Source organism: Sceloporus occidentalis, unplaced genomic scaffold (assembly GCF_023333645.1).
Source record: "Sceloporus occidentalis isolate IW3139 unplaced genomic scaffold, rSceOcc1.0.p SCAF_2, whole genome shotgun sequence".
NCBI lineage: Eukaryota > Metazoa > Chordata > Lepidosauria > Squamata > Phrynosomatidae > Sceloporus > Sceloporus occidentalis.
Window position 1 is genome coordinate 155,396,930 of NW_028316982.1, and position 26,474 is coordinate 155,423,403.

A 26,474-nucleotide genomic window follows, 5' to 3' on the forward strand; every position below is an offset into this window, starting at 1 on the left:
GCAAATTGAGGGAGGGATTTAGGTCAGAGGGTGGGCAAAGGGCAAGGCATTTCCTCCCCTCATCGGAGGGGAGGGGGAGGAGGAAAGAGCCCTGAGAAGAAGGGCTGCTGCTGGGCAAGAGCAGGCAGGGCTCCTGGCGCCGGGAGGAAGGGGATGCTCTCCTCCTCCTCCTCCTCCTCCTCCTCCTCTTCCTCCTCCTCCTGCTCTCCTGCTGGCCCCTGCTCCCTCCGGGGCCATTCAAGGCCGCCTCTCTTGCTGGGGGACTTGGCCAACCCCAGGAGGGCACATTGTATGCCCACGGAGGCAGCCGCTTCCAGCCTGGAGCCTGGCACCCAGAGAGGGGCTCCCCTGAGAGCCAGCCTGGCAGCCAGGGGATGGCGGGAGGAGGAGGAGGAGGGTCGCTGGCCAGGCAGCAGCAGACCTCCAGCAGCTGAAGCAGGGAGAGAGATTCCTCTCTCTCTGTGTGTGTGTGTGTGTGTGTGTGTGTGTCAGAGGGAAAAGGGGGGGTGGTCTACTTCCCGCTCCCGCAGCCTCCCCATTGCTCTTCTCCCTCATGATCCCAAGGCTGGAAGGGATCCCCAAGGGACATCCAGTCCAACCCCCAATCAAAGCAACACCCCCCCCCCTTTTCAAGCAGCCTCTTTTGACCATTTATGCGCATTTTTGACCATTTATGCGCATTTTTTGGGGGGTGACATGTCTGTGTGCTTGCTTGTGCTTTATTTCCTCTTGCTCCTGGATTATTTATTATTATTATTATTGTTGTTGTTGTTGTTGTTGTTATTGTTATTATTACTGTTATATGCGGATGCTACAGTCAGAATGCCTGCACTGCATTTCCCCTTTATTCCCAATAAATTCCCAATAAATCCCCATGATTCCATGGGTTAGAGCATTCCTGCCCCTCATCGGAGGGGAGAGAGAGGAGGAAAGAGCCCAAAGGGTGGATGCTAAGGGTGACAGGTGGCAAAAGGGGAGCCTGGGCTGCATAGGGCTGGGGGTGGGGGGGGGAGATGGAGAAAGTGATGGAGGAGGAGGAAGGAGGAAGAGGAAGAGGAGGATTGCCAAGGCTGGGGGATGTAGGGAAATGGATGCAGCAGAAGCATTTATGCGCATTTTTGGGGGGGTGACATGTCTGTGTGCTTGCTATTTCCTCTTGCTCCTGGATGATTATTATTATTATTATTATTATTATTATTATTATTAATGCGCTGCATTTCCCATTTATTCCCAATTGATTCCATGAGGTCACTCTCTCTCAGCCTCAGTGGAAGGCAATGGCAAAGTGTAAGCAGGAGGAAAGGGGTCAGTTCAGCAGAGGGGGAAGCTACAATGTTGCAAAAGACCTCACTTACAATCAGTGTTACATTTTTAAACAATTTTTTGGAGCAAAGGGAAAGCTACAAATGTTGCTTTTAAAAGCATAAAAAAATGCATGACAATTCCATCCTTTGCCTGGGACGGGGCAGATCTGACCCAAATGCCCACAGGTTTATAAAAAAATTAACCCTGTGCCTGGCTCTTTAAAAAAAGGGAGGAGGGGGAGGACACTTTCCGATGCCCTGCAAAACGTCACCATGACAATCGCTTGATTGACAGCGGCCACCTCGCCGGCAGACAGAATGCATTCGATTTCTGTCAAAATGCATTCGATTTCAAATTTGTAGTGGGCACTTGCTAACGGAGCGATTCGGGGGAGGGGCATCCGGATCATCCCAGTTCCCTCCATGTCTTTTAAGCCAGTATGAATGGGGCCTAAGTTTTTCACAGTTTTAAGTTGATATTTATCCAATATACTTGTGTATAAGTGGACCCCAAGTATAAAATGAGATAGATTTTGGAGTTGAAATTATGGATTTAAATATGACCTGCACATAAATCAAGGGTGCCAATGCCACTGTGACCACTGCCTCCCCATTTCTCCCCTTGCCTCCATTCTCCTTTGTGGGGAAGCACCAATGAGTTGCAATCAACCCTTGGAAACCTGGAGTTTTATGTCGTTCTTCTGCTGCTTTGTTTGTAATTTCCATCTGCACATTGGACAACATCTGCAAGCAACATCAAGCAAAGCCTGCCCAGAGTCCCATTTCTTTAATGGCTTGTTGTTGGCAGGAGTGCCTCAAATTGCCAACTATGGTGCAGAGCCCACCCAAGAGACTCCCTTCTCCTCCTCCTCATTCTCCTTCCCCTTTTAGTTTGGGTTCTCCAGCTTGAGGAACAAATGTTAGGTTTCTGACACATTAAAGCTTTCCTCTACAACCTCTCCACTAAACAAACAGAAGAAAAAAAGAAGATAAACAGGCCTTTTATCCCCCTCCCTTTTCCCCAAGACATGCTCTCATTCATGCTGGTGAGATGAGCCAGGTTCATTCACCCGATCTGGTACTACTATTTTCCTGCCCAAAGTGCCAGAAGTGGCAGCTTGTGCAAATGAGCTTGGCTGGTTTTACCAGCATGGATAAGAGGATGTTTTGGGGAAGGGGGAAGGGGGTGAAGGGTCTGTTTATTTGTCGTTTTTTTGTTTTGTATTGTTTTGCAGAGGAATGAATCAATGCGTCAGGAACCTAACATTTGCTCCTTGATCTGGAAAGCCTCTAAGGACTCTTTCACACAGCAAAAAGTGACGGGGAGCATAGCGGGATGCTATGCTGTTTCCTTGAAGTTTATCAGACAATGTCATGTGACATCACTATAATCACATCATTATACTGTGGATAAAGAGTGATTTTAGCACCGCTTTTTGTTCACAGATAAAAGCAGTGCTAAATTACTCTTTATTCATGACAGGATTATGGTGATGTTGTCTGATAATCTTCAAGCAATTGCACAATAATGACAGGAGCATCCTGCTATGCTTGTGTCACTTTTCGCCATGTGAAAGAATCCTATGAAGGAGGGGGAAGGGAGAGGAGGAAGGAGAAGGGAGTATCTCAGGTGGGCTTGTACCATAGCTGGTGTTTTGGGGCACTCCTGCCAACAACAAGTTATTAAAGAAATGGGATTCCAAGCACGCTTCAGTTTCACAGGTTATCCAATGTGCAGGGGAGACTGGCCAACGAAGCAGGAGAGAAATGAAATAAAACTCTTGGATTCCAAAGGATGGTGGTAGATGTTTAGCACTTCCTCTCAAAAGAATGACATGGGGATCAACGGATGTGGTGTCAGTGTCCGCACGTGGGTGTTTAACTGGTTGAGCCATTGCATGTTGTTGGGAAGCGCCTCTAGCACTGGCTCACAGGTTAAGATGAGCAGCTCCAAAAGGGATCCTCAACCTGGCCTAATCCTCAGTGGGCTTTGCTTCACCTCCTTGCTCCACTCTTCCCTGCACCAGCCCAGTCGAGAGATCTGTAGTGGCACTTTCTCAGCCTCACCTGGCCCAGCTGAAGAAAGCTTACTCAGCTTTATTTCCTTTTGCTATACCTTGTTGGGAGATGCAGCACACAGTGAGACATCAATCCTGCTTCTGGATCTAATCATGAAGAAGCCCCTCTGATGACCCAAGCGGCAGTTGTGCCACCATATCAAGGGACATCCGAATAGGATTTCCTTTTCTTGCCTACCTTTAAATTAACCCATGGATAATCAGCCTAGGTTTTTTGGATCAATTTTTGACTAAAATTTCTTGACTTATACATAAGTATATACTATGTAGAGAGATCTTGTAGCACCTTTGAGATTAACTGAAAGAAAGAAATTGACAGCATGAGCTTTTGTAGACTGCAGTCTACTTCCTCAGATGCATTTGGTGGAGTGGAAGCCAAGCACAGACATTTATATGCCATTGATTTGTGAAGATGTCAATTCAAATTACAAATCCTTTGTGTAATACTTTGGAAATGAAGTTGCAGGTCCAGTTTTAACAATGGTCATTTGTGCACAAAGGGATAGGAAACTGGTCTTTGTGCATGGAGATGAACTGGCAGAACCAATTTTGCAATGGGACTAGTCTGTGGTGAGGGGAATAGATGAATGTAGGGTACCCCCATGAGGATGGGGACAGATAGTGTTGAAGTGTGTGTAGTGAATAAGGAAACCATTGTCTTTGTTCAATCTATTGCTGAGGGACTGTAGTTTGTGGATGAATTCCAATTCTGTTGTTCCTCTTTCCAATCTACGTTTGTAGTTCTTTTGTTCAGTGACTGCTGCTCTGAGATCTGAGATGGAATGCCCAGGGAGATTGAAATGTTCTGCCACCTGTTTTTGTGTATTCCCATTCCTAATGTCTGATTTATGTCCATTTATTCTCAGGTGCAGGGACTGGCCTGTTAGCCCAATGCAGAGTGCTGAAGGCCATTGCTGACACAGTATATAGTACAGTCCTCCCTCCGAATTCACAAGGGATCGTTCTGGACCCTCCTGTGAATTTGGAAATGCACATATATTCAAGCTCCATAGCTTTGAATGGCCACGTGCTCCTGCTTGCAAACCATGTGCTCATGTCACATGCACCATTAACTTTAATGGAGGTTGCCCCTCCATGAATAATCAAAGTCCGTAAAAATGGAGGGGCGACTGTGGTTTTACATCTCAATTAAAAAGGGGCTGTCTTTTTTGGGTGTCGATTATAATCTCAGTATTCTTGATTTTCCTCTTACTGCTTATGAAATATAAGCACTAAATAAAAAGTAATAGAAATAGTAGCTAACTAGAAATTTAATATTTAGGACATTGGTAAAATAAAAACAGGAATGATAAAACTACAAATCAAAAGCAGCTTTTTCAATAAATAAGCTTGGCAGAAGTGATAGATACTTTAATAGTTTTTCAAATTCCATTTTAAAAGCTGAGTCAAAGGAAACTTGCTACGTTGCAGAAAGCATGGCTTGTCAATAAATTTGATGCCTGGGGACATATTTATACGTACTTGATTCCTAGGTCTGTCATTCCTAGGTAGGTCATCCTGTGTCGGGAATTTAGGTCTGGTCAGAATGATAGTTCAAAATGCTGTGCAGGGTGAGAGGTGAAATCAAGAAATGTTCTTTTCAGTATACATTGAAACTTTATTTGTTATATTTAATAAGCTTCAAACACTAAAGAGTGAAGATAATGTAACACACTGTACCAGTCTGAGGTAAGGTTTAAAGATATCTTAATTACTGATAGTATTTATTTTCACTTGCAGATGTGATGCAGATCCGTCAGCCCTAGCTAAATATGTTCTTGCTTTGGTTAAAAAAGATAAAAGTGAAAAAGAACTGAAAGCCCTCTGTGTTGATCAGCTGGATGTGTTTCTTCAAAAGGGTAAGTGCTTGTGGATACAAAGTTTTGTTGAGTTTTGAATTCTGACTTCACTTAAGAGTCACTTGCATTAGATTTTTGAATTACAGTGGTACCTCGGGATACGAATTACCCAGCTTACGAAATTTTCAGGATACGAAAAAAATTAATTTAAAAAAACTGTTTCGGGTTAAGAAAGTTTTTTCGGGTTACGAAAAAACTTTTGGTGCTTTTCGGCGCTATTTTGCACCAAATCGCGGCTTTTCCCCATTAGCGCCTATGGGGATTCGGCTTGCGAAAGCCTTTCGGGTTACGAAATTGACAGCGGAACGAATTAATTTCGTAACCCGAGGCACCACTGTACATCTAGTCCTGAACATATATTAAATAGGAATATGGAAAATGAACAGCCTTATTGCTGTGTTGAAATTTGGTGAGGACAATACAATCAGGTACACTCGCTGTGTTATAGCAGTCAATATACACTAAGCATCAATTTTGGAGGCTCTTGATAACCTGGTTTTAGTAATTTGGAAAGTTCCTAGTTAGACAATTTCTTGTGTACTTCCCACTTTCTGCTCTGCTGAATTGAGCTAAAAGGTTCATATGTGCCTATGTCATGATGGAATAGCCTATTCCATCATTATGAACAATTGCCCATCTGAAAACATTAGTGCTTATAGCTGTTGAGTAATTTTTTTTCTGATTTTCTTTCTTGGAGCTGTACAGGGAATTGTTCTTCCATTGTGAATGGAATGGGGATTATGTTGCTAGCAATGCTCAGAGGAGCTCATTGGCCATACCCCTCCCCCCCAAAATAGATCTAAAGAAGGCTAGTTTATACCTGCAGCCATGAAACTGCAGTAGGACCTTGGTATATGCTGGGGTTTGGTTCTGTGGTTACCAAAACCCGTGGATGTTCATGTCTCATTGAATACAATGGATAGTAAAGTGGTGCCCTTATATAAAATGGTAAAATCAAGTTTTGCTATTGGAATATTAGATAACACAGATGGCCCTCCGTTTTCACGGGGGATACGTTCTGGACCCCCCGCACACAAAAATGGAGGCTTGTGCTTATTCAAGCCCCATAGGCTTGAATGGAGTGCGCACACCGGGCGTGCACGCCATTGCAAATAGTGGAGGTCGCCCCTCTGTTCATTAGGAGGGTCAAGTATTTTCAAGGCGTGGATGCTTGACTTTGTGGATAAAGAATCTGTGGATAAAAAGGACTGACTTTAGTTGTAGAAAAGTCAATAGCCCAACTTGTATATAGTGCTTAACAATGTCTTTTCCATAATTTTGCAACACTGGCGTGTGTACAATCTAAATTCCTGAGATCAGTTTTTCAGGTCCCAGAATGTGTCTCCAGTGCTGTCTTGCAGCTGGAGGCAGGTTTTCTAAGCACAGAGATTAATGTTTGGATCATCACTCTCAATTAATGGATCAGAATATCCTTTTTTTCCTATTGGACTTGCTCCCCTTATCTTGAAGGATGAATTTCAATCTACATGGCATCATGTTGTTAGTACTACAATTCTAGCTTTGAGCTTCTACCCTTTCTTTTTTTTTGCTAAGTATGAGTTTTGACCAGGCTAAACAGCTATTAAACAGTGTGTTACTTATATAGAGTGACAAATAGATCTGAATAGGTCCCCTTCTTTTCTTGTCAGTGAATATAGTAGGTATTTTACAACTCTTATGGAATACTTAAGCAATTTAAAACTGCATAAACATCGTTTCCCTTGGCTTGATGTTGTGCTCTTTCCTCAGCTGTTCTTGAAACACAGTATAAGAAAATAGTGTATTAGGAGAGACGCTGCTTATGTCATTCTGGTCAAAGTGAATCAGTGGAATATGTGTTTCTTCAGTGCTTGTTCTATAGAGGTTTACAATTTGATCTTATTGCATAATACTGCATAAATATATTGGACACACTGAACAGTTTCAGGTCTTCCTGTTACTTTCTCATACCGATCCTAGCACAACATTCAAGGTGGCCAATTTTGCTCAGCAGTGATTAGCACTAAAGTTTAGTATAATAATGAAGTGCTGGTCCCTTCTCGTTTAGTAGGGGTCCACTGATATCAGCTAAATGTTTATCTGGAATTGCCTTCATTTTACTATTTAATATGTAATTTTACTTGTTTTACTCGGTTATGTTATGTTTTACTTTGTTATGTTATGTTAAATGTTCATATATATGTAATTGTATTGTAATTGGCTTTAATATACTGGTCTATGACTGCAATAAAATATTTCCTCCATTGGAGAATGCAGTATATTAGGGTAGTATCCATGTTTTTCATGCTTTTCAAACATGAAATTTTGGAATAGCATTGTCCCAGTGATTAAAGAGAGCAGGTGGCACAGAACAGGGGGATGAGTACTGTTTGGCTCCTACTGGTATGAAAGTTATTCTGATACCGTGATGAGTATTGAACTATGGCTGGGGAGATTCAGATTTTACTTGGACATGAAGCTCACTGGGTGATCTTGGGCCAATCACAATCTTTCATTCTAATCTACATGATGAGGTGTTGTAAGGATAACAATGGGGACAATTGATCAAATGTTGTTAGTAGTAGTAGTAGTAGCAGTAGTAGTGGTTTACCTCAGAGTAAAAGCCCCTCAGAAAGTTGAATTGATTTCTTGCATGCATTTTTCATATACAGCAGACTGACAAATGGCTATTTTTTTATTGGCACAAAATGATTACATTCTTAGTGGCATTAGCCATTACATTATTTTTTTGAAGTGCTAATTTGTGTACCTTTCTCACTGCAATTTAGAGACCCAGATCTTTGTGGAAAAACTTTTTGATGCTGTGAATACAAAAAGCTATCTACCTCCACCAGAGCAGCCATTATCAGGAAACCTGAAATCAGACTTCTTTCAACACCAAGAAAAAGATACAAAAAAGGAAGAGGTAGTAATTCTTTGTGCTTGCTTCTTTGTTCAAGCTTTTCTTGTAATTTGGTTTGTATATTCAATGTGCTGTTTTCTTGATATGACATATCAAGCACATATCAAGTATGTTTAAGGCTGTGATACACACTCGTTAAGGATAGAATTAAACCATAGTGAATCTTAAGGATGTATATCATAGAGATGGGAAGCTTACAAATAGAAATCAGACTCTGGCCAAAAACAGACAGGCAAAATGTGCTGGCTTTGGGCCATGTTGGGGTGTGGGGTTTATACTACCCACAACCCGAAAGTGGCTGGAAGCTGTGCTGAGCCCCTGCAAACCTGGAAAAGCTGGCACAAAAAGGAGTGGCAAAAAGCTGCTCCTGCCAGTGGCTGGGTTTTGGACTGCGGCAGAGGCCTGGTTTGGAAGCAGACCCATTCGGTCGCCACAGTCTCAGTGCGATCGGGGTCAGCACAGTCTTAACACGATTCTTTTGGCCCATCTGTTTCAGCCTCTGTGATTCGTATTATTAGAAGTGTGTGCTACAAAGAACTCTTAGTGATGATATATTGGTGTAAAAATGTTTTAGAGACTTGCTTTATCTGTTATTTTGGCTAGGAAATTGATATACCATGGCATCTTCTATGTGGGAGAGGTGTGTGAGATATAATGTGTTTGCAAAGGTCATGGTTGGAAAGAGCACAGGTCTGGAATAATTTGTGCAAGCAGGATTAGAAATTGTTATTTGTTTCTGGAAGAAAATTTTCTCGGTGTTGTACTCATGCTTGCTTTTAATCTTCCTCTTTTATCAAGGTAATTAAAGAGGAAGAGCGAGAGAAAAAGTTTTCTAGAAGACTAAATCATAGTCCCCCTCAGTCAAGTTCGCGGTACCGAGAACCCAGGTAATTGATAGTGGTTTCAGATTTTTGAATGGCTAACCCTTTTTGTATATAAATGTCCTGACCCTGATTTACATCAATATGTTGGGTGTTAACTTGTTTTTCCGAAAATTTGTCCTTGATACATAACTAGGATGCAAGTGCACAAATAGGCAACTTTCCATGCACAATATGTATAGAGAGAATGTTTTACTAAATTAAACTCATATTCTTTATTCAGTAGCATCATCCAATCTGTACTGTTGTTTAAAGTGCAGCTTATTGAAAATACAGTGAATAATTCTGTTTTAGAAAGCTGTCAACTTCTTGATTTTTCTTCTCTCACATATCTCACTGATATTTCTGCAGTATCAGTGTGACTTGATACATATTAGTATATACTGAGAAGGCATTAGCAAGGAGCTATTTAGGAATTCAGTTATGTTTCTTTCCATGATCCTTTGTCATATCAAGAATATGTGGTAAAAGGAAGAGAGAGATACTGTATATGCTCATCTATAAGTCTAGAAATTTATGTCAAAAAATTGGCCCCAAAAACCCTGAATCGACTTATCCATGGGTCAGTGTAAGAACTGTACTTTAACTTTCATTTAAAAAAAAGAACCATCGCCTGGTGAAAAGCAAGAGTTCCATTTGCCCTGGAATCACTGAACCTCCCCCCCTCCTCTATTTTCTCATCCATCCAGCCTTTGGTATGAGAACAAAATGTTATCCCTGCAGGAATTTTGTAAGTTCTTTGGCATTGTTTTCCTTTGATTCATCCTTTACATCATTTGTTAGATGCCCATAAGTTTTACCCTCGACTTATCCAAGGGTCATATCAAAATCCATAATTTTGGTCCCAAAACTTTCCCTCGACTTATACATGAGATCGACTTATAGTCAAGTATGTACAGTATCTTCCAGCACCTGAATGAGCCTATGAGAATTTTGACTAATCTCTCCACTGCTACCAAATGTGTGGGTCTTCTGCTTATCCCACATCTGCCTCCAGTGTGTGGACGTCTGTCCTTCTGCAGTGGACACCAGCTGTGGGGATCTCCTAGATGCCCTTGAGTTCCTGTGAAATACTCATATCCTCACTAGACACCACCACCCCTGTATTAACTGTTGCCCTTGTAGACACCATGTCTGAACTCAAGCTTTCTAATATGTAGAGTTCTCGGGAGTCAAGTATATAATGTAAAGAATAATAATTTATCAAATATAAATTGACCATAACATGACAGAATTTATTTAATACATCTCAGTCACATCTCTCCTACATTAATTTTCTCGCCAGCTCTGACCCCAATTCTGACTCCTACACCAAATCAACTAATCCACAAACCACACTACTCTCACCCTTTACCAAGTGTCATACACCAGCATTTACCCTTCTGGGAGCAAGGCAGCACACAGTCTCTTTTCTCACTCCTTCTAGAAGATTCTTACCTTATACTATCTACTGTACAGTGCATATGTAAATATACTTTACCTGTATCTAATACATGCAACATTTTCTTCATGAGTCTGAAACATCACAGAGACCCCCAACTTAGATTAATTTAAAATGCTTCTATGCCGGTATGGTAACTTCCTGCTCAATACTGTAATTTAAAGTAGCTTGTGCATCCATGTACAAGTTTTGATTAATGTGTCCATTGATTGTTATATGAATAGTTACATTTTTCTCTTTGATCTAAATTGTAGATTCCAAATTTATTTAGAACATAGAGTATTTTTTCTGTATAACAATCCAAAATATTTAGAAGCAGGGATGAAAGAAAGAAAGAAGAGCGCTCTCGCAAGAGAGAATATGATCGGAATCCTCCACGAAGAGAGTCCTATAGAGACCGTTACAACAGAAGAAGAGGGCGGAGCCGGAGCTACAGTAGAAGTCGTAGTAGAAGCTGGAGCAAGGAAAGGTTGCGGGATCGAGACAGGGACAGGAGCAGAAGTCGAACCAGAAGTAGAACTAGGAGTAGAGGTAGTCTTTATGTTGTCTTGCAGTATTAAAAATCAACACCTCCAAGCTGTGACCTGATACCCTACTGTAGTTGAACACTTTCATTCAGTTAAGATGGAAAAATATGACGATGTTAGTCACACCTACAACATCTTGACAAAATGCAGGCCTGTAACTAACTTCATCATATTTTTAAATACTTTTTCCTCCTGTATGATTTTTAACATCTTTGCCTGATGAAGATGCCAGTGGTGCTTTGAAAGCTTGCATCATGTATTTTGTGCACTTTGGTTGGTCCAATAAAGGTATCACTGTTTTGTGAATTTTGGATGCTATTGTACTTTACTATATGGCCAACATGGCTACCTCAATATGGATGTAAAGATACCACATTTTAGCTGCAACAGGGGAATCCTAAAGAGGGAGGGACTTTACTATTTGAAGTTTCTACCTCCAGCAAAGGTAAAACTTTTTTTTTAAATTGGGACTACGTTTGGCACATTTTACCAAAACAGTACTTAAAATTTTCCTAATGCAAATGCATGGGTTCTTTTGAAAAATTCAATATTCTCTGCTTAATAAAGGGGTTTGCAACCTCACAAGAAATGGAGACCTGCTGGATCTAGAGGAAGTACCTTTTTATATTGTTGATGGCATTTTATCTCCTGGACTCCAACATGTTTTGTTCTCAGTAACACATGGCCAGAAGGAGGAGGGGCCTGCTTGCATATCTGTCACTCCATGCCATCTCAATACAGAGCAACACAACAACAAAATCTAGACAAAACACAGAGCTGTGACTAACATCATCATATTTTTTTTATAAAAAATCTCCTGTATGCATTTTTAATACCTATACCTGATGAAGCTAGTGGAGATTTGAAAGCTTTCATTGTGTATTTTGTGCATTTTGGTTGCCCCAACAAAGCTTTCACTGTTTTGTGGATTTTGGATGTTATTATACCCTGCTATATAGCCAACACTGCTACCTCTGAATACATACCAAACTGGTTTGAGATGTGTATATTTTAAAGTACAGTAATATTGTGTTTTAAACACATCTTGTTTTTAAAAACATTGTGTTTTTATGCTGGGGGGAGGGTTGGGGATTTTGGAATGTTAATGCATTTCTCTTTTAATTGTATGTTAATTTACTGCTGTAATCCGCTTGGATTCCCTGAGATTAAGCAGAATATAAAATAAAAAATAAAAATTATTATTATTATTATTATTATTATTATTATTATTTACTTACAAGTAAAATAAATCTTAGTGAACATGTTTTACTCTCATGCAGGTAAATAGCTTTGTAGCCATAAACTTGGAATCTGTTGAGATACTGTTTGCCCTTTCATTACTTTTTTTAAACTTTGCACACCACAAGTAGAAGTGAAAGTGCAATACTACATTTATTTGAAATGTCTGTCTTGTTTAATTGTCCATTGCCCATTTAGTCAGTTGCTAAATCCTGAACTTGCAGATTCAATGCTGGATTAAGTCCAGTTAACCACTTGTATTCTAAAGTGTTGCCCTAACGGCATTTCAAATTTAGCAGAAAGGAGATGCCAAGCAATGCCCAGAAAGTTGTTAATGCTTCATTAGGATAGAGAATTGGATTAATAGAACACACAGTCCAACTACACTGATGCAGTTGTGGGAGGGAACAAGAGTGGATTTATAATATCTCAATAGTTACAGACTACTGGGTTACATTTCTTTCCTGGGCATGTTTGAGAAAACAGTGGCTTGCCAACTCTACTCACCTTCAATAAGTTGATTATATAGATCCACTTCAATCAAGGGAGTCATTGTGGTGTAGTGATTTGAGCACTTGGACTATTACCCTGCGGACCAGGCTTCAAATCACTTCTCAGCCTTGGACACCCACTGGATGACCTTGGGCAAGTCACACTCTCTCAACCTCAGAAGAAGGCAAGGGCAAACTCTCTCTGAACAAATCTTTCCAAGAAAACCCATGAGAATCACCATAAGTTAGAAACAGCTTGAAGCCACACCACTACAAAAACGTCAGTCAAACTTTGGCTCTGATATCAGACAGAACCTTTTCTGTGAAAAAAACATTTTACCTATCTTATGTGACTGTTGATCATTATACCAGCTGTGGTTGAATTTTAGATAGGTTGGTCGGCCTGCACAGTATTAGACTTTTTGCATATAATAGTCTTCACATTGTCCCCTTTTCAAACATTTTATTTCAGAGCGGGATCTAGGGAAGCCAAAATATGACTTGGACAGAACAGAGCCATTAGAAAACAATTATACTCCTGTTTCTTCTGTTACAAACATTTCATCTGGTCATTATCCTGTGCCTACACTAAGTAGCACTATAACAGTAATTGCTCCTGCTCACCATGGAAATAATACTACTGAAAGTTGGTCAGAATTTCATGAAGAACAGCTAGACCACAGTTCCTATGGTAGGCCACCACTGCCAAAGAAACGTTGCAGAGACTATGATGGTAAGTCTAGAAAGGTTAATGCTAATGTGGATGGTGCACATTTTCAAGATTGTTTTCTTAAGACCATTCGCTGATCCTATTCATACTGATAAAATGAGAGTTCTTGTATTACATCTAGGTAATTATGAAAAAACCACGATACATATGAAAGTTTTAAATATTCTCATTCAGTGATTTTTTTTGTCTTTGGTATTTATATATTTTGTTTCTTTTTGTTAAAAGTTAAATATAAAAAGTAAAGTAAAGGTAAAACGTTTCTTTTCTTTTTTTGCAATAGAAAGGTTTATCAAATTGTAATATCGTGTCCAGCAAATAAATAAACTTAATGGGAAACTGTTAGTTTGTATTTCTCAGAAGATTTCAGGCTTTGCTAGTAATTCTTTGTTTTTACATTTCAGAAAAGGGTTTCTGTATGAGAGGAGATATGTGTCCTTTCGATCATGGAAGTGACCCTGTGGTTGTAGAAGATGTGAACCTTCCAGGCATACTGCCTTTTCCAGCACAGCCCCCCGTTGTTGAAGGACCACCTCCTCCAGGGCTTCCTCCTCCGCCACCTATTCTTACTCCTCCTCCTGTAAACCTTAGACCTCCGGTTCCACCTCCGGGCCCTCTACCACCTAGCCTTCCACCTGTTACAGGTAAAATGTACATTTTAAAATGAATGAATGCCTTTATTTCAGTTAAACCATAGGCAGTATAAAAAACAAAACTACAACAATAGCAACAAATTAAATAACAGCAAGAGTAGTACATACACAGTCTATAAACGAACATGTAAAATACATTATAGCAAGGGTTTTGTTAACAGACTCACCACTTCATAATCCAACCCACCCCAATTTTCCATAAGTGTTTGAGCCGGGAGAGAACACCACTACTCGCATTTAAAGCACATGACTTTACAAATTTTTGTAGCAGAGAAAATAAACTTTGTAAATTCTTCTGTAATCTTTTTGTCCTCATATGCCAATAAAAACTTCAGGTACCATTCAGAGGTCCTACCTGGATGTCTATTTAATAAAAGGGTAATTAATCGTAGTCTGTCATCCTTATAAAATATACAATAAAGAGGAATGTGAGATATGGATTCTGGTTGGCACTCTCCACATGGACAGATTGTAACCTTATATTCAATTTGATGGAAATGTCCCTCTAGCATAGCTAAAGGAATTACGTTGAACCAGCCTTTGCTGAATGCCAACCAATATTTGGAGATTGTTAAATTTTCCAAATATTTTGCCCCCTTTGGGTTGAAGCACAGTCCCAAACCATTTGGGGAGCAGGTAGAGCATGCGCCAGATGCTGACTATTGTTTTTTACTTTTAAAATGATAAAATAACTTTTATTTTATATAGATGACTTCTTAGGTAATTTTTAAGTGATGGAATTATGTAATATTTTGTGAGATTGATTTCTTAGCCTGTTTTGCTACAAACATTCACTATGGATGCAGTGTAGAGTACATTAATCGTACTTGAATTTTATTTATTTCAGTGGAGCTGCAGAACACTTTAAAATTCCCCTGGGCAAATAACAGCAGCATGATAAACTAATGGTTGTATATATTAAGTTTATATACTGTTCCATATTAATTCTTTGAATGGTGTACAACATAGCTTCATATCAGCAGAAACCATAATAAATTATGAAGTAAACAATAATCAAACAAAAAGTTTAAAACCATTTATAGAGGCATAAGACAAGACTGAAATGTTACAGTGCTTGAGATTAAAATGTCATTAAGAGAAAAGGTTGCCAGAATAAAATTGTTTTTAATCTACCGTTTAAAATGACATGGGGAAGAAGATAAGCAATCATCCCCAAATAGAGGGAGTTCAGTGTTATGAGGATCTATTTTATAGCAATCTGCTACATCTCAAAATAGATTAAAAATTTCTTACTGTATAAGAGGAAGAAATGTACAAGAAGGTGCTCCTTTAGCTACACAGGGTTCAGAGTATGTAAACACTGAAGGGTAAAACTGGCACATTGAAATGGACCTTGAATTAGTAAAAGGCCAGTATCTATGTTTCAGATGAGTGTTATCAAGGGCCCCTTTGCCTGATTTAGTTAAAATTCTGATGAGTGAATTATGAATTTGTTGATGTTCAGGCAGCAAGCTAGAATCAGTAATAGGAATTGCTGCTGTTCTTTTTCACCCAATATGCCTCACCTGAAAGAAAACTGTGTTATAATATTACTCATTAGTGAACTAACGTGGAATTTTTTTTTTTTTTTAGTATTTATACCCCGCTCTTCAGCCAAAAGGCTATTAGAGCGGCTTACATTTTTTAAAATTAGACATTTCCCTGCCCTCAGGCTTACAGTCTAAAAAGACAAGACACAAAAGGAGAAGGGAGTTGCAGTGGAGAAGGGGATCAGGTCCAGCAGTTCTTCTCTTCCTCTGATGTCTGGACCACAGCAGATGGACTGGAGGGAGGGCCCTTCTTCTTTTTCAGGCAAGGCCTGGAGTGGCCCTTCCCATCCCTCTGGATGAAGTTGGATAGAGGGAGGGCCCTTCTTCTTTTTCAGACAAGGCCTGGAGTTGGCCTGTCTCTCCCTCTGGATTATGGTGGATAAAGGGAAGGCCCTTCTTCTTCTTCTTCTTCTTTTTCTTCTTCAGGCAAGGCCTAAAATTGGCCTGCCCATCTCTCCCTCTGGATGAATTGTGGTTTACTTCCCTGATTGCTACAGACTTGAACAGTTTCCAAAGGAGTAGCAGTATTCATCTATTGCAGCAAAAACTACAAAGCATCTTTTGACATTCTTAATGATTAACAGGTTTTATTTGGAGTAAGAGTTGAGGATTGCTGCACACTTCATTAGATCAGATCGAGAATCTTGGTTGTTCACACTTACACAGTATTAGTTAAACCCTATATCTACATACAGAGGGTCATTGTAAAACCGTTCAACAGTTAGAAACATAAGTGTATATTTCTACCATTAGGCTACACTGTGCTGCTGTTCAGTTGTGAAAGTCTAGATCAGGGTGAGCAAGGTGTGGTCTACAGGCTGCATGTGTCCTCCCAGAGCTATTTTTGTAGCCCTCAGGTCTGTGTTCTCCAGGGTGAAACATATTACAAAAACAACAACAACAACAAACATGCCCTCTAGTCCTCTAGAGGGAGTGTGGGGAAATTGTTTTGTAATATTTTGTGGTGGGGGAAACACAGCCTCCAAGGTGTCTTGGGGTTAATGTGGCCTGCTGTTCTTCTACAGTACCTCATCCTGTTGTAGATGGATTCATTGGTTAAGATAGACCAGGATTTTTAAAACACACACACACGCACACACAGGTTGCTTTTTCTCCTTCATTTTTCACCCTTCATTGCTTCTGTTTTTGGCAGGACCACCACCTCCACTTCCACCTTTGCAGCCCTCTGGTATGGATGCCCCTCCAAATTCTGCAACCAGTTCTGTCCCTACAGTAGTAACAACAGGTATTCATCACCAGTCACCTCCTGCTCCACCCTCTCTTTTTACAGGTATGGTAATATAATTTTTAAACCTATGATAATGTAGAATGCTGTTATTATAATTACACAGATACAGTGAATGTTCACAGTATTATAAGATGAAAGCTACTGTCAGTCATGTACAACAGATTTTTTTTCCCCTCCTGCAGGTCCCACATCTCACAAAGTCTGTTCTAAGAGGGTCTCTGAACTTTATGAAGCAGATTTTGAGGGTGTAGAGGAAGGGCAGTCACTCCTTTTGTTCTACTGATAAAAAAAATCAGCAGGAAAATTTATTTGGATAACACCCAGTTGCCATACAGTGCAAGATTGTTAGTGGCAAAAAGAGTAACATAATGTAGTGTGTGATAGTAACCTGCATTTTTGAATAAATTACTGTAGTTTTATAGTCAAGGTCATGATCAAATGATTTGTGACAAACTAATTCTGGGAACCTGATGGAACACTGAATGTATTTCTTTCCCTTAATCATTTTCCCTTAGCAAACTGCTTTAGAAATTCAGCAGTTTCAAAAGTATTTTTATAAATATACATCGGGCCCCAGTTGTTCAAAGAGCAAGATCAGACACCCACTGGGGTCTGCATGAACCAAAACAGTTCTTTGGATTTTGCTGAAAATAAAGCCACTGTGTACAAAGAGTATTGCTCAAACTACCTAATTTGAACATGGGTTATTTCACAGCTGGTTGTACATTTTAGTATAACTATTTTTTTTCCTTAACAGAAACATATGACACAGATGGTTATAATCCTGAAGCGCCAAGTATAACTAGCACTTCAAGACCGATGTATAGACACAGAGTGCATGCTCAAAGACCAAATCTGATAGGACTTACATCAGGTGATATGGACCTGCCACCAAGAGGTATTGTGAAAGATTTCTTGAGCTCTGGCCTTAAGACTTTTCTTGCCTAAAAGCAAAAGTTGGCAACTGCATGTTGCTTCAAGCAGGTAAATTCTCCACCTGTAAGAGCCTACCAATCATTATACTCTGCTCTCCCCCATATTACTTGCAAATATTCTGGGAGGAGCAGGCTTATGAAAGGGAAGGTACTACCAAAGGCACTCTCCACTGTCCTCAACATCAGTGTAATCCTAGGTTGGCCTTAAACAGATGTTATTATTTTTACTTCCTCTATATAGTCGGCCCTCTGTAGCCATGGATTCAAGCATCAATGGCTTGAAAATAGTCATAAATAAATACATTCCACAATGCAAACCTTGCTTTTGCTATTTTATATAAGGAACACTATTTCACTATGGCATTGTATTGAATGAGATTGTGGTATCCACATGGGGTCCTGAAACCGAACCCCGGCAGATAGCAAGGACCCACTGTACATTCATTGTCTTTGTCATGTCAAGTAATGAAAAATTGAAGTCAAGGTTTTTGGGCTCTTTAACGAACCAGATGAAGAGTAAAACAGGGATGGAGAGCATACTGCCTTACATATGTGGATGGACTCCAGTCAGCCCTCACCATTGGTTCTGCTGGCTAGGGCTGGTGGAAAGTGAAATAGCATCTGGGAAGCTGTACGTTCCCTACCTCTAGAGTAAAAGGAAAGGGGATTTCTATTGGAAAAATGTATTTTGAGTGCTAAGAGCAAAGCACAAATAATTTTCTATGCTTTGGAGATGCATTGGATACAGTGACAGACAATTATATATGTTTTACATATTAGCTAAGGTTGACAGTGGAAAGAAGGCCGATCAAAGTTTGGATGTTGCACCTGTTAAAAGAAGTGGCGTCCCTCCCCATTTTAGTTTTCCCCATACATTCTGAAAAAGGGTATTCTTGTTTCCTAGGGAGTAAAAGCTAGGCTAATAGGGGCTCGAAGATCTTGTACTTTAGGATAATTTGACTAGAGGAACTTAGTTAATGTTTGATTAAAAGTTGGTTAAAGTTTGATTATGCTTTCGGGAACTACATAAACCCAGGATGCCAAAGGATTGTGCGACACAGTATGGTTTGAAAATGGTTGGAGAGATTCATGTGCAAGGGAGTAGAGTGTACAGACCAGGAAGACACTCCTGCTCTTCTATGCATGTTACATCTACACTATGCCTTTATGCCTCCCCCTCCCATGTCTATTTTTTTTTTTAAATATTGGAAAATATCAAAGGAATCCCTTTCAGGCTTCAAGTCGTAAGCCATCTGCTAAATATCTGGAGTTGAAAAGAAATGTTGCTTTCTGGGCAATGTATTCTGTAGTTGCCCTGTGGGGTTTCTTGCACTTCCTTTTGAAGCATCTGGTTTTGGTATCTGTTGGAGATCAGTGCTGAACCAAAGGGACCTTGGGTTTGAAGAAAAACAGCACATAGTGTGTTCCAAAAATGCAGTAAGTCAGCTGATAGTAATAAGGAGAGAAATTCCTACTATAAAATGCACAGACAAACATCCTTTAAAAATTAATCAGTGTACTCTTTTCTTCCACATAGAAAAGCCTCCTAATAAAAACAGCATGAGGATAGTAGTAGATTCTGAGTCTCGAAAAAGAACAATTGGTTCAGGTGATGGAGTCCCACCAAAGAAGAATTGGTTTGACAAGTGAGTATTTGTTAGATTTGCTAGCTATGTATTAATACCTGGAATATAAATTGCATTTCAAATGTGTGTGTTTTTAATGCCTGTGTCTCCAACTCATACATGATTTTCCAATTAAAACTACTACTTGGTTTGGAACATTGCCCACTGGAAGAGGGATGATATCTTGACCTATATATGTGGGGGTGCTGCAGTCATCACTCTTTTGTTTTGCATTTATATGAATTCCCAAAGGGGACTTCTGAGTCATGGGCCCAAAATCTAAACTTTCAAAGTGATTATGAATTAAAGTTAAACATAAAATAGTAATATTGGGAAGCATAAAACTATTTCAGCCAGGTTTAAAAATACAAATTTAAAATATATGAAGTTGAGAATAGTTACATGCATTTGCGGATATTTAACCTGCAACAAAAACAGTGCAGCATTGACACCACACTAATTTCCCATAAGAGGGCATTCTAAACTGGGGGGTTCATGACACTTCAATATCCTGTTGGAGTGGAAAGCCCAATTGGCATAGTTACTTGGCATCACTATTGATACCACGGCATCTACAGCCCAAAACTATATATTTATTGTATGAACAGTTTGTCCTTCAGATCCACAGGGATTTGGTTCAAAGACCCCATGCAAATGTAAAAAACCCCAGATAATCCCACCATGTATTATTAAATGGCAGCAATGTGAACATGCACTCTTCAATGTCTCCACATTCACATTGCCACCATTTAATAATATAGGATGTGATGATCCATGAGTGACTGAATTTTATAGGTCCCCTTTCTCCCAGAATGGGGCCTAAGTTGGCTCACAAAAAGAATCAGCTAAAAAATAGTAAGCATTTTAAACACAATTAAAATTATCACATTAAAACATTTGATTAAAAGCAGTATAAAATTGTTACAAAGCATACAGAAGTTTAAAATTAAGCATCCACCCCGCTACAAGAAGCCTCTGCAAGTAACCACATTAAATGCCTGCTTAAACAAAAAGATCTTTGTGTGGCAGGACAAGAAAAGTTGAGTAGGAGCCAGCCTAGTCTCTCATGGAAGGGAATAAACAGGGTGAGATCTGTTACTATTATTTTCATTTATATCACACCTTTCTCTCAATAATGAGGCTCAAGAGGGCTAACAATGTATCTAAGAAGCCACTCTCCTATGTCTTCGCCAAGTGAGCCTGTGATGGTGACGAGACTGATAGAAACCTCTCACAGCTTGGATCTTTAAGGGGCTATACAGACCAACACTGTGCCGGCCTGTGGATGGGGTGAGGGCTGAGCATCTGCATGCTCCAAGTTGTTATGCCACCACCCAGGTGCCATTTTGGCACGCACCAGGATGCCGCACCTCCAGTGCAGTGCCCAAACAGTGCATCACGGAAAAGACATAACGCCACAGTGTGGTGTTTATGACGCCCCTTCCAAGGAGCCGCTTGGGGCGGCTTCATCTTGAGTCCTCTGAAGGGCAGAACGATGCCGCGGCATGCAATTATTGCAGCCCCAATCCGGGGCGAAAAGGGGCAGCGTCCCACCACCTGTCTGTACAGCCCCTATGACTCTGCTAGGTCAATATCGAGAGATGCAGTCTTTCAGATAGTCTGGAGTTGGACCTATGCCATTAATTATCTTTTTCTTCAGTGCCTAATGACACCTTCAAACGCTCTTCCATCATTAGATAAAGGAGAGGTGAAAAAGCTGGTGTTGAGACATTATCCCCAGCCCATGGGAGCTGTGGTAGCAGGAGGAAAAAAAATTGACAGGAAGTGATGGCACACAGTGATGGTGACAGAAAGAGTAAAAGAAAAAAATATATAGCAGCAGTGATGAGAAAAAAAAGGTGGTTGCCCTCCAGAGGTTGCCTTTAAGCCAGCTCTTTTTAAGGCAACTCTCTTGTTGCTGCTGCCATTCTTCCACATGCACTGGGAGATATTGGATGCCTTCCTGCATGATCATCAAAACCATCAAGACCACTTGTGCTATGATCTGTTATATGAGTGTTTTGACAACATAAAACCTGTCACTTTTATCTCTTTTAAAAAAATGATAATGTACTTCTCTGGTCAAGTAATACAGGGAAATGACTTAATTCATGCATAAGTTGTTTGGGGAAGAGGTGAATATTTAAGGAACGCATGAGCACCTTATATAGATTTAGTATAAATAGGTAACCAGTGTAGGCTTTTCAGAAAATATGTGATATGGTTCTGTGTAGAACACTAGTCAGATTTCTTGCAGCTACACTGGGGGATTATGGGTTGTCTCCAAAAGCAGCCACATCACATATCATGCATTAGAGGAATTTAACTTTTAAGTGTATGGTTCACTGGAGTCAGACTTGACTATGCACTGTTACTAATAGATAATCTGAATGTATTACTGCCTATCCTGTCCTTTTTGCTGTTGTCTAATCACTGTTGAGAAGGTAGGGCTGGATTTAATACATCCTCTTAATTTTCAAGATATGCTGCTGCTTTTCAGTGGAGGAACTTAGAATCATTTGGATGTTGTCTGGTTCAGTACCTTATGAACTTAAAGTAAATTAGCCTATGCCAACCTTGGTTGACTTATGAATTATCAAGCAGCTTTAATATTGAAAGTGAAAATCACTTTTAGTGGCTTTTAGCAATTGAGCTGAGTATATATCTGCGTACAGTTTCAAGAAATTCATAACTTTTTCTTAAGCTTAAAATCTAGTGTAGATAAAGATAGTGTGTCAAGGGCCATGAGGGCAGCAGCTCATCAAACATATGAAAATAGGAGATTTCCCTTCAGTTCCCCCTCCTAGAGGTCCCTGATGCTTTCTTTTATTCACCTAGATCCGATAACATGACGTAAGAGCTGTTCAAACAGGATCACACACTCTGAGTGTACTTTGATGGTAGTCGTGGTTTTATTTTTAAAGAAACATTCTGTTACATTTTCAAACTACATTTTAAATACATTGCAATCTTAAAAAGCAGTCCAGGTGTTTGATAGAGACAGGTTGAAAAAAGATCTTGAGGAGGGTGTTGAGTTGTACATGTAGATGTTGAATTCATGTCCCTCTGACAGTTCATATGAATATATTATCTTGGTTTGTGCTGGCTAGTTGATGGCGGCAGAGCATAATCTTGGTAAATTCATCCAGTTAAGTAGCTGTTCGATATAAGTGCGTCAAAACAATCCTCAACCTTGTCTGTTTCAGGCAAAACTTTAATCGAATGAACAGTCCAGCTTTTCAGAAGAAGGTGCAGTTCGGCAATGAAAATACCAAACTTGAATTGAGGAAAGTTCCTCCAGATCTTAACAATATCAGCAAACTAAACGAGCACTTCAGCAAATTTGGAAATATAGTGAATTTGCAGGTAGGTGTTAACTTGACTGTTTTATTGCATTATTAGAACTGGTTACCAGTTAGAATGTGGTTATGATGATGGCTTTATTATGAGGAAGTTTTGAAAATTATTTCCCACTTTATTCTGAATATAACAGCCAGATGTAAAATGTATATCTTCTCTACATTCATTCCATCCCTACTTCCTTTATCAACACTTCCTCTTTCTTTAGTTCTCTTGACTCTGTTTCTTGCTATGTGTGTCACCATACATTAGCCCTCTGTTGCCACTTCTTGGAGTAAAAGGTATTGTAACGGTGAATAAACTTGTGCAAAGAGAGACAAAATAAGTCTATATGCAGCTATGGTCCAAAACACACTGAGAAATCATCCAGTTTGAGACAGCTTTCACTGCTGTGACTCAATGCTAGGGAATTCTGGGAACTAGTTTTGTGAGACATTTAGCCTTCTTGGTCAGAGAGCTCTGGTGCCACAACAAACTACAGTTCCCAGGATTCCCTAGCACTGAGCCAGGGCAGTGAAAGGAGTCTCCAACTGGATTATGTCTGTAGTATATTTTGGACCTTTATCACAAGAGCAGTCCCATCATGGTTCTTCAGATAGATTTGTGGTAGTTTTCTCCAAAGGACATAGAAAAGATGGAACATTTCCAAGATTTTCTCTCTGTGTGTATATAGGCCTTCAGGTCATCTGTTGACTTATGGCAACTCCATGAATTTCATAGGGTTTTCTTTGGTACGGAATAGTCAGAGGTGGTTTTGCCAGTTCCTTACCAAGATGTTCCCCCAAACCAACCTTTTGCCTTCTCTTTCTGTTTTGTGGGAGTACATTTAAAATGAGAAATCAGACAGATGGATCTAAAGTCATTTGAACATTACCTGAAAAATGTGATTGGGTGGTACTGATATATTTTTCTTCAGTTCTTGAAAACAATACCCTACCTTTCCTTTCAGCAGTATGTAGTAAAAATATTGGTAAATAAATTGTCTGCATTTCCAGTTTTAAAGTGATAATATACATCTCTGGGAAAAAAATCTATTATTTCAAGTGGTGTTATGAGTGGATTATTATCACTCCTACCTCTGATCCCTCTTCCTACCTTCCCTTTCCCTTCATTCCAACTCTTTGAATTCAGACTGTGTTTAGGTGGTAGAATATAAACCTCATGGGATGGGTCCTGTTGTAATTTTGAATATCTAGCACGCTGGTTAGATCAGATTAGATTTTGTGGTGCAGTTCATTTTTACTAGTTGTGCTAAGCACACTGATAACGATAGCAAACATGCATAGCTGATTACCACATAATAATACCATTGTGCTTATGCCTGACTTCTCTTGCAAATCATAGGTTGCCTACCAGGGAGATCCAGAAGGTGCCCTTATCCAGTTTGCTATGCATGAAGAGGCAAAGAAAGCTATATCAAGCACAGAAGCAGTATTAAATAATCGATTTATCAAAGTGTACTGGCACAGAGAAGGCAGTTCTCCACTCATGCCAACTACAGTACAGAAGGTAAAGTCAGGGAAGGGGATCCTGTTCATTTTAGTAGCCCACTTAACTAAGATTCTCCCACAGTATCTTGATGTTCAAGCAGAGCTTTCAGTATTTTATTTTTCTATAGCTTGAATCTCAGACCACACAGTACTAGAAGAAATACTAAAAAAGTAAAATCAAATGTTAAACCCTTTGATACTGAATTATTCTTTTTGATACTGAATTAATCTTATTATTGAAACCCACTCCCACTTCCTTTTTGTGTAATTTATTGTGTATATAAATAAGGATGGCCAGCTAATGTCTTTTGAGCCAGATCTTTCTATGGCATGTGCAGTGCAGATGACGTCAAGGCTTGAAAAAGAGTTTTCAAGCTTTGGCTGCATCTGCACTGCAGAAATAATCCACTTTAACACCACTTTAACTGCCATGGCTCAATGCTAAGGAAATCTGGGATTTGTAGTTTTATGAGATATTTAGCCTTCCCTGTCAGAGAGCTCTGGTACCACAATAAACTACAAATCCCATAGTATTGTGCCATGGCAGCTAGTGGTGTCAACTGGTTTATTTATTCAGACAAGAAGCACTCTTTGAGAAATGGCAATAACCCATTATATAAAGGCACCTTTGTCTTTTGGTCATGTTGGAAAATTTTAACACTGGCCCACTTAAAAAGGAACAAAACTTGTCCCCTGAGCATAGAGAAGTTGACCATCTTTGTTAAACTTTCAGGCATAGACACATCCTATAACAGTATATGAATGGCATACAGAAAAGGCTTATTGTAGCACCCCTATATGGTATATAGCTGAGTACAGTTAGCCCTCCAAATTCACAGATTTTTTATCCACGGATTCAACCATCCATAGCTTGGAAATATTCCAAAAATAGATAAATTCCAAAAAGCAAACTTTGATTTTTCTATCCTATATAAGGAACATGATTTTACTATACCATTGTTTATAATGGGACTTGAGCAGCCACACATTTTGGTATTGGGGGGGGGGGGGGGCCTCTGGAAGCAAACCCCAGCGGATACCAAGGAGCCACTGTCTTTTCAAAGAAAGACAAATTCCTTTTTTTCATCCAGACTAAATTTACAGTCCTTAATGATGATGTACTTAAAAGTAAGTTCCACTGTAATAAGTGGCAAAGAAACTTGTAGGAGAAGGTCTTTACGTTCTTTATAAATATAAATACATCTCTCTGTGTATCAATCACTATAGTGTGTGATGTATAAAAAGCTTTTAAGGAGGCTATATAATAAATACTAGCAGAAAATACCCCCTTGAAACATTTTTCATTTAATAAAAATGCTCTCCACAACTTTTAGGGACCGTAGGAGACATTTACTGTGTTCACACACACCCCAAGCTGATTTAAGCCCAGAAAAGGCCTTTCTTAACCCTCCCTTTAGTCTGTGGCTTTCTGATGTCTCATAGGAGCCAGTATGACCCCCAGTCCTTAAGAGCTGCCCTCCCCAGGAAATGTTTCATATTGAAAAGAATAAAGGTTTTTGCAAGAATTTGGAACTGCAAATGAAGGAAATGAAATATTGTTCTTAGAGCAGAAAAATGTCTTGAAAAAACTTCCACACTCTTTGTTTTTTAAAAAACAGTTTCCAGACTGTACCTGACACCCTGTGTCTTTGAAATATCCTACTTAATAATAATAATAATAATAATAATAATAATAATAATAGGTTTTATTTATATACCGCCCAATCACTGGGAATCCGAGCGGTTTACAATAGAGGGGATAACAGACAGTTCCCTGCCCACAGGCTTACAATCTAAAAGACACGACACAAAAGAAGAAGGGAATGGTGAGGGAGGGAGGGAATCAGGTCCAGCATTCTTCTCTCCCTCTGAGGCCTGGACCAAGGCAGATGGACCGGAGGGAGGGCTCTTCTTCTTCAGGCTAGCCCCTGATGGAACTGGGCCAGCCTACTCTCTCCCTCAGAGGCCGAAAGATGACAGTTAGGGAGGGAGGAGCCTCTTTCTTCAGGCTAGCCCCTGATGGTTATACTTGAGCTGGTTAGCACAGTAAATTCAGTATAAATAGTATGAGTTATGACTTCTCTTAAGAATCTGCAAATTAGGCATTTTTATAGGAATTGGTAAGAATAAAAGAGCAATGCAAGCTACATATATCAAAATTTT

At 39.7% G+C, this 26,474-nt stretch overlaps 1 protein-coding gene across 3 annotated transcripts in view; it reads left to right on the forward strand.

The window, feature by feature from the left end:
* RBM26 (RNA binding motif protein 26) overlaps window positions 1–26,474 on the forward strand; it is a 75,472-nt gene that overhangs the window by 10,819 nt on the left and 38,179 nt on the right. For all 3 annotated transcript variants that reach the window (XR_016280154.1, XR_016280153.1, XM_089511179.1), the window contains exons 2-12: window positions 5,123–5,241; window positions 8,010–8,146; window positions 8,942–9,030; window positions 10,779–10,996; window positions 13,195–13,455; window positions 13,854–14,093; window positions 16,806–16,943; window positions 17,659–17,799; window positions 19,374–19,482; window positions 22,668–22,827; window positions 24,166–24,330. Coding sequence is in view for 1 of the 3 variants with exons in the window: in XM_089511179.1 (XP_089367305.1) it covers window positions 5,123–5,241; window positions 8,010–8,146; window positions 8,942–9,030; window positions 10,779–10,996; window positions 13,195–13,455; window positions 13,854–14,093; window positions 16,806–16,943; window positions 17,659–17,799; window positions 19,374–19,482; window positions 22,668–22,827; window positions 24,166–24,330 (1,777 nt within the window). In the remaining 2 variants the exon portion in view is untranslated. The remainder of the gene's footprint in view (window positions 1–5,122; window positions 5,242–8,009; window positions 8,147–8,941; window positions 9,031–10,778; window positions 10,997–13,194; window positions 13,456–13,853; window positions 14,094–16,805; window positions 16,944–17,658; window positions 17,800–19,373; window positions 19,483–22,667; window positions 22,828–24,165; window positions 24,331–26,474) is intronic.